The sequence below is a fragment of the Nesoenas mayeri genome (genome assembly GCF_963082525.1).
Source record: "Nesoenas mayeri genome assembly, chromosome: 2".
NCBI classification, from domain to species: Eukaryota; Metazoa; Chordata; class Aves; order Columbiformes; family Columbidae; genus Nesoenas; species Nesoenas mayeri.
The window spans coordinates 14,952,504-14,967,617 of NC_137543.1; the positions used below are offsets into that span (position 1 = coordinate 14,952,504).

Consider the following 15,114-nt stretch of genomic DNA (forward strand, 5'->3'; position numbering starts at 1 on the left):
CTGAGATTTTGTCATGCTGTCTGCTATGGAGCATATTTTTAAAATACCCATGCATTGTTTGAATTAGCACAACATGCTTTACACATCTTGGCTTCATTGTTGCGGCATTTTTCCCTTTTTTTTTACCATATTGTGGTTCTCGGCTTCTGTCACGCTCCTGGTCCTCAGTTTTGTTGGAAGGCCTGATTCATGGGGACACACACCATTGCTCATGACACTTCTGTGACAGAGCTGACTTTTTGAAGTGTGCTACAAATGTGTGTGTTCTTAGGTGTTACTAGGAAGTAACGCGTGGGAGAGTCATTTTGCTTATTATCACAGTTTTCATGTTGTGTTGCTGTCATTTCCTGTGGAAAGAGTGACTTCTGATTTTTACTGTAGTCCAAAACAGTGCCGTGTACAGGCTAAGCTGGATTTTTCCATCCAAACACACAGTACCTCACCGTTGTGCTAACCGCAGTGTAATATCAGCATCCCATCGATTCGCACCTTTCCCTAGATCAGGGATTTTAACAATTCTCAATACTGGAACTGATATTTCCCAGTAGAAATGCAATTACAATGCAGTGACCCATTCCCACTGGAATATATCCCAAGATAACAATCAGATTCCACAAAAATAATTTGATCTTCTTTCACAGCAGCGCCCAAACCATGTCCTTACATGCTTATGACACTTCTGTTTCACAACCCGGGGACCTGACATACATAGATCTTATAACTGATGGTGTCACTTTGCTGGTTGGTTTTAGAAGAGCACTGCTGGCAGGCTGCCAGAGCAAATGTTGGCCATAAAAGGCCTCCTTTGGACTATAGCTGAGCTAGTTTCCATCTAAGATCAAGCATGGACACAGAAAGCCTGAGTTTTCCAGTACAAATGTTTCTCCAGTGCAGGCTGGAGGTCATGCCATAGCAGGGTTGTGGGACTGGGCTGAACTGGTTTGATGTTTAGTATGAGAAGATACCTATCTGAAAGGACCCAGAAAGAAATACCTGCTTGTTGGCACTGAATCATCTCCAGATCTTAGAAAGCTGGGGTAAAATGTGGGTTTAACAGGCACAGAAGACCCATGAATTTCCCACTAGAACTGACAGCCCTCTGTGGGTTTTCTGCTTCTCCTTGAAGACTGGTCCTGGTTAAGAGATTCCTGATTTTCTGTCTGTTCTCAGATGGTTTGGTGAGTTTATTATTTCAGAGCAGGAGCAAAGTTTGATGCTTTTAGAGTCAGCAGTTCTCAGATGTCTCCTTCACGTACCCTGCCTGTGGGATCACTCTGAAGGAGGTAGGGAATTGTCAACTCTGTTGCCTGATTAAAAAAGCTGTAAGATACCAAAGAGAAGATCCTTAATACAAACCAATGCAAAACTCAATGTGTAGGAAAACAATTTTAATAGTAGAAATGTGATAACAGGAGAAAAGATGCAGAGCATCTTAGTGGCATCTGTATCATTCTCCTCTAGACACAGGGGCCATAATTATATTTTAGGCTGGAAGACACTAGGTTAAAATTGCTTAAATGTGTTGTTTGCCTGTGTTTTTACTGACAAGTGGCAGCATTATATGTTAATGTCAGGTGTCACAGAGGAGCATCCCCTCTCAACAAAGGGACATGTGGGAATGGTCACAGCTAGTAATACCAAGAAGCAGTAAATCTTGCTGCAGTATAAAAATCTTCTCATCGATTTCTGGTGAAGATATTAAGGAATGGGGAAGTGGGGGGGAGGGAAGGCGGTGAAGGAAGGGAAATAGGTCTTTCTGGCAAAATTTGTTCCATGGTTGCTTTTGAAGTCTTGGGACATGATAGAAAATACAGCACAGGAGATGAGACATTCCCTGGAGGAACGAGGCTATTCTGCACAGACTGAAAAGGTTTTCTTGTCTGCTTTTGAAATCACCCTGAAATCCTGCTTGCACTTCATTCCGCCACACCCAGGACATGTGGGCCTGATTGTACCAGCACTTAGTGTGCACAGATTTCATTTTTCCAGTGGCAGGAGTCCAGAGCAATGTGATCCTTACAGGAAACTTCATCAGGGATCCAGTCTTAAGGATCAAGTTACTCGTTGGCAGGATTTGGCCCTCTGGTGGCAAAGATTTTATTTGGTTTTGAAGCTGGGTAAGTGTAGCCAAGACAGATTCCCAGCAGCATGGTGCTGGCTGCCAGCCGGCACCACTGGAGCTGGGTCCTACAGATTTAGCAGGACTGGCCTCTGGTTTAGGAAACTTGGGTCTTTTTATTTTTTTTCTGTTACCATATGTTGTAGGTGGGCAAAAGAAAGAGAAAGGACTTATGTATGCAGGTAAAGATGCTATAAAGATACCAGTATAAAACAATCCTCCTCCACACTTCCTCCGGGAATTTGTGCCTTGCTCTTTGTGCTGTTATTGAGCTGCTCTCTGCAGACAAAATCTCTGTGAAACAGAGAGACCATACTTAATTCACATGTTGTTGTAGCTACAGCTTGAGATCCTTAGATGAAAGGCATATAGCACTTAATTATCATTATTGGTACAGACATGTTTTACTGTTTGAATATCAATAAGTCCTTTGAAGAAGTCATTGAGCCTGCTAGAGTCAAAGTCCTGATATCAAGAATTTTTGTTACTGTTGGTTTTTGGTTTGGTTTGGTTTGTTGTTTTTTTCTGGTGGGCTGTGTTTATTATCTGTTTAGATTACTGTTAAACTAGGGAAAAAAATCAAAAATCTGACATTAAAGTAAAGCAACTTGAAAGGATGTAGTTCAAATTCAGAAAAGAACAAAAACGACGGAAATCAGGGTTAAATTCTGGTTGACTCTCCCCTCACCCTCCAACCACCCTGCTGTGCAGAGCGCAGGGTCTGTTATAGAAGGATGATCTGCCACTGTGAAGCCCTTTACATCCTTGCCCAAAAAATGTAGTGCATTTAAGGTCAAGGCAAATGTGAGTTTTTAACCTTAGCTCCCAACTATTTTACTGTTATGGATCCAAATCCTCCTTTTGAATAAGGTAGGATGTTTCTTGTCATGTTCTTGTTTGTTTATAGTACTGTAACTGCTAATCTGCCCCCTAAATCTGCTCTTTACTGGAAGGGGTGAACAAGTAGGCGGTACTTGAGATTTATCTAACGTTCTCTCTTTTCAAACTGAGAGAAGTTAGATGATTTAGCTAAAAAGACATTGACAGCGTCCCCTTCAGTACCCTGAGGGTAGGAGAAGGAAGAAGTTGGGGTGTAGGCATGGGGAGATGAGTGGAGTGGTGGGATGGCTGAAGGGCCAGGCAGGGGGGAAGGCCTCCTCCTTCATACATTAACATGTCCTCTCCAAGAGCTGCATGGCAGTGGGACCCCCCCATGGTGGCTGGGGTCAATGCACTCAGGGCTGTCAGATGAGAGACCCATAAGGTTGCATTTATTCTCTTATGTTGGAAATTTGTGGCAAGTCATTAATTGCTAGAATTAATAATTGTTTCAGGCTGGGCTGTCTGATGATCCTCTATTATCTACATCATCTGCTTTTCAGGCAGCTCTGCAATCACTTGGTGCATTTTGGAAGCTGCAATCATCTCTCTTGCAAAGGGGCAGTTTTCCAACCTTGTAGGAGCTGGAGCTCTGAAACCTCTAGGCAGAAAGGGTGAAAAATCTATTTTGCTTTTTTTCATTATTAGGTATAGTTATTCTCAATCATTTGTAAAACTCCCCGCCAGCCTAACAGGTCATTGGGTTTACTCTGGGTCATATGAACTTATCTCTTCGGTTTCTTCTCAGCCTTCTTGGAAGGCCACTGAGATCAGACACCTCTGTAGGACTGTCCCTTCTGTAGAGAGGGACATTTTGGTCTCTTTTGAGTCAAATCACCAGCTAAGCTTCTTGGAAGAAAAACAAAACAAAACAACAAAAAAAAATCACCAAACAACCCGTAGGCCATTTTCTGCAGGATGACCTCAAGGGTATTCATTTACACAAACACATCAACAAACTAGGTTGAACTTTGGATGTTTATTTACTTCAGGTTTAATTTTTGGTCTTCTAAGTCATGTTAAAATAGTTTTTTAATGTCCTAAGGACCTGCTGTAGTTTCTGGGCAACAGTGTGAGAAAGTGAGTTGCTGGGGGAATGTGCCAGGGTTTGGGGACACAGTGGAAACCCCTGAGTTTTCCTGCGGGATGTTTGAGATACCAGTGTAGAACTGGATAGTTATGGCATGTTGTGACTGACCTTCAATCTGTGCAGGTCCTGGTGAATCTGGGATTGGTCATATCTCATTTTCTTGAAAAACATGGTACATCTTTCCCCTGCCGTAATGACATGGGGCTTTCTTCCCTCCCCATCGTCCTGGGCCAGACAGACAAGCTCCTTGTGTCCTTCCCATATCCAGCACAAATTGAATAGGAATGGGCAAAGCATGTGTTGTTCAAAAAAAAGTCTCTGTGCATGCATGCAGCTTTGTGAGTGTAAATAAAACTTTGTGTATGGGTGTGTATCTATGTGTGAACAGGACCAAATGTGACCTGACAGGAATAAAATGTGTCACGGTGCGTGGGTGGCAAGGAAGGATGTGTGTGGTGTGGAGGTGGTGGTAACCGAGGCTGGCAGAATGCTTTCAGTTGGATTTCTGATTAACAAACTTTTAAACAAAGTCTTTATTTTCTGTGAAAATATTTAAATAAGGAGTTAAGGAACAAAAAGAAGATATGGTGGGGTTTTGTGTCATATTTTGTTCGGGTTTGTTGGGTATTTTTTTCAGCTGTTACTGCAGTTAGGGGAGTTTTGAAAAAGAGAATCTTGATTTTTTTTCCAACCAGCTTCGACTGTAGAGGATTGAGCTGAGGAATAGAAATAAGAGCAAAATAACTGGAAATGAATCAGGGGAGGGGGAACAAGAAGAAACTTCCTTGAGACATGCACAGAGGGAAGGGGGAAGAACAAATTAAGAAAAATGGATGGAGGAAGAAGGCAACCAACCAGGCAAAGAGATGAACCAAGAGAGTGAAAACTGCAGCAGATTTTACTTAGTGAACATTTTTGCAAAAAAGAGAAAAATCAAAGCGCTGAAGAGGTGGAGAAAGAGGAATGCTCCCAGAAATGTCTCAGATTAAAGGGAAAATAGGAGCAGTGTGAGCGCTGCAGGGCAGGACAGAGGAGGGCAAACAGTTAATCATGTTTTATGTGTATCTGTATGTAAAGGAATGCAAGTGCTGACATCCAGGCTGCTGCTAAATAATGTTGGAGAGCAACGCTAACACCCCTGAGATCTGCCAAACAAAGAAAGCTGATATGGAAAGGTTTCAGTTTCCTGCCATGCTCGTTGTCCCTACATTCTTTGTGTTATGGTGTGGAGCCAGTGACAACCTCCAGACCCTTTTTCCTGCCTGGCTGTTGTCCTGTGCTCAGGGCTGGACTCTCCCTCCCTTATCAGCGGGTCTGCAAATTGGATTTCAGTCTTACAGCTCTGATCTGGCTTGACCTGCTGTTAATCAACCAGCAGGATTTTCAGCTGGTGTATTTGAAGCTGCTCCCTCCTGCACCTTGTGTAGTCACTTGTAGGGCAGTAAATTGTGAACTACCGCCCCAGCGTGAGCCTCGGGTGTTGGGCTGCCAGTGTAGGTGCTGCAGCTCAGTGTTGGTAGGTGCTGAGGCTGGGCTTTAGTGCTTCAGTTGTACATGCAGACATTGCTATTTTAATACTCTGTGGTCACTTTTAGCTTTCACATACATTTCTGCTGATGGAAATTCCTGTTTTCCTGCAGTAGATATCAGGGAGACTTATGCTGAAGTTGTTACTTCTTCTCATCACTTGCATACAACTTTTTCATTGATCTCTGAGTCTATTCAATGGCAAGATGCATTTACTGCCAGCAGTGAAGGTGCTGGGAGGTGAGCCATGCCCGCTGTCCCTGAAGAGGCTGGCAGCATCCCCCGGAGGCTGGCTCCCAGGTGGTGCCCTCTCCTCAGTGATTAGAGGCCAATAATTGATCCAGAGGGAATTTGTGGTTTTTTTGTTACGGCTGTTGAACAGCCCAGCTTCTGGTTTGCTTCACTTGGCAACTAAACCGTGATCCCTGGAATGTCTTGATTATGGAAGATATAAAGTAGGTGTATAAAATAATGAGACATTGAGACATAGCCTACTAGGTGAGGTGGAACTGCTATTTGTCTCTTCCATGGAGAATTTCTCCGGTGACAATTCATCCAGAAGACAGAGCCGATCAATCAGCAGCCCTGCTCATTTGTCCCATTTCCCTCTTAGTTTTCATCCATGCTTGTGGATCATGTCCCCTTCTTTCCCCTGGGTCTTACTGCAGCACTGCCAAACAGCAACAGTGGTTTTCCTTCTCTGAAGACATTTGGTTCTTCTCCAAGCTCATGATCTCTTATTTATGCAGCAGCATCCAATCCTCATGTCAATTTCAAGAGGTCATTTACCACTATTGTCAGCTACAGTCAGGTGCCCTTTGCTTAGCTCAGATGCATCTCCAGCTGCAGAATGTTTGCTTTGCTGCAGAAGGTGTTTTGAGGTTGGCTGTGGCTTTGCTAGAGATGCACCTTTTGTGGCCAAACTATTTTTTTTTTACCCTAGCATTAATACACTTTCCCCCTTGCTGTGAAAGTGTTGCTTCAGGGAGCTGTGGTCAATGTATTGACTACAGCAATCACAACATCTTCTGGTCTTAAAGTTTCCGGCAGCATCTTTGAAAGGTTAAATCAAATTCCCACTATGCCTCTGAATTTTTTTTTCCAAGTAATTGACCCCAGTGCTCCTTTAAACAGCACTTTTGCCATTGTTTGGTGCTGAATCCACTGCGAAGAAGGCTAGACTGTGTATTCCTGCACTACCAATATGCAGCGCTATTACAATCAGAATATAAAAGAAAAATTCAAGAAAGACGAATATAAGGATAAGGTCTTTTGGGCAGTGTGGTAGAAAGACTTCTGCTCCTTAACATCCATAGACATTTAAAAGCTATTAAATGATGGTTTTGTTGTTCCAGGTAGACACAGCGGTATGTGATGTGCTGTGCAGATTAGTCGGCATCGGCACACAGTGCTGTGAGCAAGTCTGTTGCATGTTGCAGAACCAAATCCTTTCCTTACGTACATGCGGCACAACTCCACTGATATCCCTTTTATTAAAGCCCAGCTGGCAGCAAATAGAAATGAAATCAACTGTGGCAGCTCGTTAGTAATACGTACAGCCTCTGCTTGGACGTCGGTCTAGTCTAGCTCCCAAGAAATGAGTATCTAAATTATTTTTACCACTGTAAGTTGAAGGTCAGCAAGTAACTGTTGATACAGTGGGTACCCTTGTCACAGTGAGGGGACCAAGAGACTTTCACATAGAAAAATTCCACTTGATTACCAAATAGCGCTTGCTTGGTAAAACTGCTTTCACATCCATTTAGGTGCATCAAATGAAGATGCTTCTTCATTGTATGCTGGGGAATTCATTGCAAGCCTAACAGTCTCTCTATGGAATGTTTTCCTTATAGAGTAAACCCAAAATTTCCATTGCTTAATTGTAATGTACTTTATTCCTAGTTCATCTCCTGATGCTGCATGCAGAATTGAAAATGAATCTTGACAGGGTTTTCATTTATTTTATAAAAAACCCCTGCAACTATTTAAATATAGTCTCTGTGTTTCCCTAAATGCTTCCCTTATGCTGCAAAGGCTTCTGTGTTTGCACAATCAGAAATCAACAAAATTACTTACTGTGGTTTCATGTGCAGACAGTGATGGAAGAGATGGAGTGAGCAGTTTGGCTGTCACCCTCTTTTTAAGTTTGCAGAGTCAGTGGCAGAGTGTTTTATTCCTGGCTATAGCAGTGCAAAATCAAAGTAGCATGATGGACTCAAATAACTCTGGCTCCAGCTTATCATTAACTTCAAGGGATTTACTCCACACTTTAATCAGTCACTGAATAAATAATCTGACCCAGGAAAAGGCGCAAGGTGTAAATCAGTGCCTGATCTGGTCCTGAGCCAATTCTGGTGGGAGAAGTGGTTTCAAGAGACTTGATAAAAGGTATTACTTAGATAATAAACACTCCTACAGAAAGAGGCCTTATCAAATGTGGAATGAGTATGGCCTATCAAAAATTTGCTTTCAGCTTCTTCTAATCCTCTGTAAAGTAAAAGCTCTGGATGATGCAGTGAAGGAGGGAGTTTTGGCCTCTTACGTGCAAGGTTACAGCATTTGGAGGCGCTGGGTTTTGTGTCAGCCTCATGTTCTGCGGGTGGAGAAGGGGATGCTGGAAACACTCCTCAGCTCAGTGGGACTCTTTGAGAAGGAGAGAGAAAATTACTCTTCTATTATAAGGTTTGCCAAATGATCTCTGAGAAAATGTGATATCATTCATATGCATTGCCAAGCTGGAGAGATGCCGTGAATCTTGGCAGTCATCTAGAGCTAACATATAATTCCTTTGGGTTGGTATGGGCTTTATCAGAAACAGCTCCATATGCAGTATTTACATAACTGTGGTGGAGTGTGAGAATAAACACAGCTGTGGCATTGCCCTAAATATTTCAGTTCAGTGGGGAATTAAGGGAACTTTATCACTGAACTGCAGATAAACAGAAGTCAGTAAGCGGTGGTCAGTGTAGCCAAGGAACAAATCAAAGCTACAATGGCTGGACTGCTGGAAACATGTAAGTGCTTTAGTGCTGGAGTTTACTAAGGTCACTGCTATATTTTGCTTTTCAAAAAAACATGGAAATGCCATCTTTCAGCTGTTATACAAGAAGTATCATCTGAAACGACTGGTGAATCAAAGTGTAGGCTGAATGGCAGAGAAGGGAAGACTTTATAGGGACGCAGCACTTCCCGCATCTGGTTGCGGTTGGAGTCCATGGGTTTCTGGGAGGATTTTTAGTTTCTCTTAGTTTTTCCATCCCAACTGACTGCAGAGACAGGAGACCTGGATCTTCCGCAGAAATCTCTAGCCCGGTTTCTAAAAGATAGATTGAGACTTTTGTCCTTAAGGTATGAATAAAAAAGGTACACTACCTAGCAGCTTGCACAGGAACCATGCTTGCAGATGTATTCCATGGGCTGGACCAGTGCCATGGATAAAAGGATTCAGTTTCAGGGCTGCAGATGCAGCATTTTTTCCTGTTTTGAACTCACTTTTGAGAAGTATACCATGTATTGTCCAATCCTCCTGTGACTCAGCTCAGGGAATGAGGTAGACTTTCTGCAGTTGTTAACGTGCCACTGTCAAACTTTGGGGACTGACAAGCCATCTCCAAAATAGCCCCATTAGAAAGCAACAAGGGATGATATTTTGAGAGTATTTTTGCAAGCATGGCTCAGTATGCATGTATGCATGTGTATACTAGAATGTATACACTGATATCACAGTAGAATGTGTATATATTGAAATAGGCATAGTTTAGAATTGCTCACACAGAATTGTAAAGAGCTGTCTAAATGTTCATTATTTTAGGAGACAGAACTCTTATAGAAATACTTCAATAGCCACCATCAAGGGAAATACAATTAAATGAAGGCCCAAGTAGCAAAATACTCAATTCTATGTCATCTGCTTGCTTTACTTAAGAATTTATTTAAGCATTTAAGAGTTGGAGGGAAGCAAGTTGGCATTTGGAAGCTCTTTCAGTTCTATATAATTTATTTTTAAAACAGAGCCTGCTACAACTCCAACTTAAAAAGAAATGGCACAAGTTTGCTGCTGTTCCTTTGCAACTGAAAAAGCAGCACATTCTTCTGTATCTTCATAGTCCTTGTTCAACACTTTGTTCACTGCATGATATGCAGTGGCTTTCGAGGTGGAATTTCCCTTATAGAAACCACAGGCTTTGTAAAGAGCATTGTTTCACACAATCCATACAGTGCATGAACATTTTTCAAAACCAGCACAATACTGCTGTGCTGAACAAATAAGTTTTATCTTTAAAAATGTATTAAAATGGGAGGTAGAGTGCAGAAAATCCTGAGTGCTGCTCCTGGCATGTTCCTTGCCTTGTCTGGGTTATGCACCTTCCCATTTTTTGGTGGTAAAGTGGGGATGCTGTCACTGACCTCATCTGTAAAATGTTGTGAGGTCCCCTGCCAAGAAGTGTTCTGTAAGTAAGAAGCAATGATTCACCTATTACTACAATTTGCTTTGAAAATCCAAGTCTGTATAGTTTGTTTCCATTGACAGCAGCCTACGAAAACAAGTTCAAACTCAGGTTCATAAGGCAGTGGGAGAGCAGTGTTTCTGATAGAAAGCCAGACCAGGGTGTAGTAACTAGAACAGAATAGACTATTTCAGTTGGAAGGGATCTACAACAATCATCTAGTCCAACTGCCTGACCAATTCAGAGCTGACCAAAAGTTAAAGTTTGTTATTAAGGGCATTGTCCAAATGCCTCTTAAACACTGATGGGCATAGGCCATCAGTCATCTCTCTAGGAAGCCTGTTCCAGGGTTTGACCACTGTCTTGGTAAAGAAATGCCTCCTAATGTCCAGTCTGAACCTCTCCCAGTGCAGCTTTGAATCATTCCCATGTGTCCTATCACTGGATACCAGGGAGAAGGGCTCAGCACCTCCCTCTCCATGTCCCCTCCTCAGGAAGCTACAAAGAGCAATAAGGCCTCCTTTTCCCCAAACTAGAAAAGCCCAAAGTCCTCACATGACATTCCTTCCAATCATGTCACCAGCTTTGTTGCCCTCCTCTGGACATATTCAAGGACTTTCACATCCTTCTTGAATGCTGGTGCCCAAAACTGCACACAGTGCTCAAGGTGAGGCTCCACCAACACTGAATATAGTGGGAATACAGACATGCATGATTTTAATGATCACCAGACACAAATGGCTAAATTATAACTGTTGGGGAGGCCACTTTTCTTATTCACAAGTTCTTCATCATCTATAATAATGAGGAGTTTTTGGCACCTGAGACTGAATCCTTGGTGCATACTGGAGTCGCTAAATAAGAGCTTTTATTTTCAGGCAGTGCTGAGCCCCAGCAGCTCTACTGAGGAAACATGCATTATTGTGTTCGCTCAGTGCTTTCTGAAAAATCAACCCACTTTTCAAGCTATCCGAACTGTGATTTAGGACCCTGAACAGTTCAGCTGCTGAGTTTGGAAAATTATGACCTTTTCTATCTTTAGAGCAGCATCTACATGAAGACCTCCCCTTCCCAAAGTGGACAAACACGAGACCAGCGGTCCTCGCTCTCCCAGCCCCAGAGAGCTGTGCAGATCAAGTCACCCTCTGTTCTGCATTCTGCTCTGGTTTAACCAATTAATTAAAATATCTTAATTGTTAGTTAAGCTCCAAATTGCAGGATTTTTTAATTGCATAACAAATATTTGTAATACAGTGATGTCTTGAACCTCAACCTGAATAAATTCCTCTGAACTAATTACTTTTCTGCTACAGAAAGGAGTCGTTGTGTGTCCCAGAGATCAGGCAGCAACACACAGGACAGAACTACGTGCTTAGGCTCAGATCCCACATCAAATTTGTGTGGGTTATGTTCAGGGGCAATCACTGTACATGTATAATGAAAAAGCACAAATGTGATACGGAGTTGAGTAACGGGCAATGACCAGAGCTTGGTTTTATAATCACTAGATAACAATAAACTAGACTATTACTTAGTGGGTTATTTAACAAATGTTCAAGTAAAAATGGCCCACAAAGCTATAAAGAGCACAAAAAGCCCCACTAATAACTTCACTGAGAACAGAGCTGAAATAGCTGCAGCTGCCTCTCAAAGCATTTTTGTTGTTGTTGTTAGCAAAGGTGTTGGCACAGGTCCCATAACAGTGATGGACAGGATTCATTTTCCTGAAAGCTGTGTTCATCTATGCTTTTCAAACCACAGTGGTGGGGTAGAAGCCCACAGGATGGTCTAGCAAGTACATATTTTGGGAAAAAAAAAATCTCTATCCACATAGGTTTGGAAAACGGTGAAAGACGCCTGCCAGCAGCAATCATACAATTGTGGTTAGGCACTTTCTTGCTGCCGCTGTTAGCAGGATCTAACTGGAGCACTGAGGATATTGGTAACTCTTGGAGAAGGCCAGTTATGCTGGGCTTCTAGTTGATGCTTAGTGGTGTCACTGAAACCACAGCGCAGTCCTAAGAAAACTCCTCCATTTGGGTTGAGGGTGGTTTTCATTTAGCTCTGTATGTGTAAAATAAGCCCATTGAGAAACTCCAGGCGTGCCGTTATGTCCAACTAAAGAAGGCAGCAGCTTATCCCCAGCTGCTCTGCAGTCATCTCCCATGCAGCTCTGGGTGATTGCCATGTTGGAGAATGTTAATGGGTGAATGCTCCTCTTGCCTTTACATGTGGAACTCCTGTTGACATGCTAGATGTGGGGTTGCATCAGCACTAGCAAATCCCCTTCTCAAGTATTTTTCTGTCATTCCAGTACAGATGTGACTGCAGTTAAGATGATCCTACTCTGTTTAAGTGTTGTGAAGGTAAGTTTTTAGTGATAGGTCTTGATATTAGTATCCTTTTTAACTCATTGCTAACACTAAACAGGTAATACATTTAGCCACCTAACGCTACCTGAGTGAACATAATGCTTTTTCCCCCCCATTTTTCTAGACTTATTGAAGTTCATTCACCTGATGCCAAGCACACCGTGGTGCTCAGGAGTAAAGATTCGGCTACAGCCCAGGCCTGGTTCAATGCCATCCACTCCAGTGTCAATGAGCTCATCCCCAGGGTGATTGCAGAGGTCAGAGACCAGCTGGGTAAAACAGGGATTGCTGGAAGTCGAGAGATTAGGCATCTAGGCTGGCTTGCAGAAAAGGTAACGAAAACATTCTTATTTTCATTTCTAAGCTCTCTCTCTCTCACTTGCTCTTTGCTCCTGAATTCAGCCTTGTCTGGAAGTGGAGAAGCTAAATGAGGTTCTGAGTTTTGATTTAGGTTTCCATTAAGATTTTTCTTTTCTTAATGTGCCAAATTTTTGTGCTTTTTAAAACAAACAAACAAAACTAAAGGTTCCCTGAGTCTTCACTTCTGTATGCAAATTAACAGACTTTTCCATCAAGAGTCTCATGATCTGTCATGTTCTGTGGCATGGGACATGAGTCACAAAAACTGACACCAGCCTTGAGCTCCCATTCATGTACAGGAGATGTCACCTTATGAGTCCCAGACTGGGAAATAACCAGTTTCTTGGTCCATGGTCCACCACTCTGCTGTGCCTGGCTGCAGGAGCTGGGTATGGTCTGGAGCATGTGGTGGTGTCCACGCTGCATCTGGGAGCTTCTTCCTTAATTGTAACCTTGCATTTGAGGTAATCTTCCCAGAAGGGCAAGCTTGCAATTGCAACTCTTACCCCGTGTCTTCCACAGTTTCAGTTTCAAAATATTTTACGCCACAAAGGAAAGATGGTGTTCAGTTTGAAAGTAATTTGAGATCTGTTGACCTGTAGAAAGCCAACCCATGAATGCACAGGGAGGCTGTCAGTATGAGATGGTCTGGTTTGTTCTAGGCTTTTAAACAACTAATAAGTGTGGATTTTCTACAGTAACAGTGTTAGAATTGTACCTAGAAATACCTCCTATCCAGGTATTGCCTGGGCAGCCATTCAGAGCACGTCTGCCTCTCGACCTGAGGTGTGTAGAAGAATGGCCACTGTGTACACACTGCCCTTTCAACCTGTAGATCCAGCACAGGTGTGGAAAGCTGACTGCAATTGGCCTGAAAAAATACTGTACATTTTAGCTCTACCTGGAAATTTGCAGATAAGGCAATAAGGGAGCCACAGCTGCAGGCACCATATTTCAATCTAGTGTCATTTACGAAGGCACACCATTAATTTCTAGCAAAATGGGGGTCAGTCCACACCACTTGTGGTGAGTCAAAGACTGCAAAACCTTGCAGGCAGATTTTGTGTGTTTCCCTGTCCCTCCCTCCAAGCTTGCAGAGCAGGGATGACGGCACAACTCTGGGGCTTAGTGCTAGAGAAAATGTAAAAATTGTGGGGAATCATTTGGGTTTAAAACACCAAAGCATTGGTAAGTAGATTTTAACAGTATTAAACTGTACAGCCATGTGGTCTTTAATCCCATTTTCCTTTTTGTGTTCATTTCTATAAGAGGCTTTTTCTATTGCAAAATATGCTCCTCTGAAAGGGTAACTGCTCTGTAGCAGATCACATAGACCTTATATATATCATATAAAATATTCACAGGTCATTTTAAGCAGACATATGGCATGCCTCTGCTTTCTGAATTTCCTTTCCTTATGGTTAATACACAGTATCCTGTTCATGCACTTCTTCCTCCTCTTTTTTTTTCTTTATGGGCTGAGCTTTTTTTTCTCGTTACTCATTATGGACTGGCTCAAGGTCCCGCTGAATTTAGTGATGAAACTTGTGTTGCCTTTAATAGGGCCAGGCTGTGGCTCTGTGCGTGTTCCAGTGTATTTACAGTGGCTGTCATCAAGAATTAGCCTTGAGAGATTTGCAGTGACATTATTATCCAAAAGTCAACATGTTTTTTTCATTAAACTAACCATCCAGAGCAGTGCAATAGTAATGGAGTGAGGTCAAAAGTTACCAGCTTCTTCTCATGTTGGAAATTTGTTGAAAAGCAGAGAAAATCATTACATATGATAAAAAATGATGTGAAATTGTTTTTATTTTGTTACTGGACTGTGGGCTGTAAAGCCTGGGTGAAATAAAGATAACCCAAAGCATGGGAGAGGAAGGTATATATAGTGTGCATGTATAGTATATGTAAAGTGTATATACACTGTTTCAGAGGAGGTGTTCAAGACACCTGCATGAGGTGCTGACCACAGATATTCTAGATGCTCCTCATGCAAAGCCTGGGTTTGCCACTGGGGAGACTTTAAATTCTGCAGTAATTTTTGGAAACATACTGGGAATACCAGTTCTCTTCTCCTAGGGTGAGCTTCCCTACCACATCCACTGATGGTTGGATTCTAAACATTAGAGTTTAGAAAGGGACCTTGTTATTAGTAGCCAGAAAATAAAACATGTGCCTTGTATTCTACCTAATATTATCATTATTTTTTTTTCTCTGTGATATTTTGTGGCATATGTTGCTATTTTTCCATATACTGCAGTGGGAAGAAATCTGAACTCTGTGTTGAAAAGCATCTTAGACTGTAACTTGAGAAAC

The 15,114-nt window shown here is 42.3% G+C and overlaps 1 protein-coding gene across 1 annotated transcript in view; it reads left to right on the forward strand.

The window, feature by feature from the left end:
- The window catches only part of SNTB1 (syntrophin beta 1), a gene marked incomplete at its 5' end in the record, with an annotated part of 112,923 nt that overhangs the window by 60,724 nt on the left and 37,085 nt on the right, over window positions 1-15,114 (forward strand). The window contains one exon of the mRNA XM_080340204.1: window positions 12,560-12,767. Coding sequence (XP_080196330.1) covers window positions 12,560-12,767 — 208 coding nt within the window. The remainder of the gene's footprint in view (window positions 1-12,559; window positions 12,768-15,114) is intronic.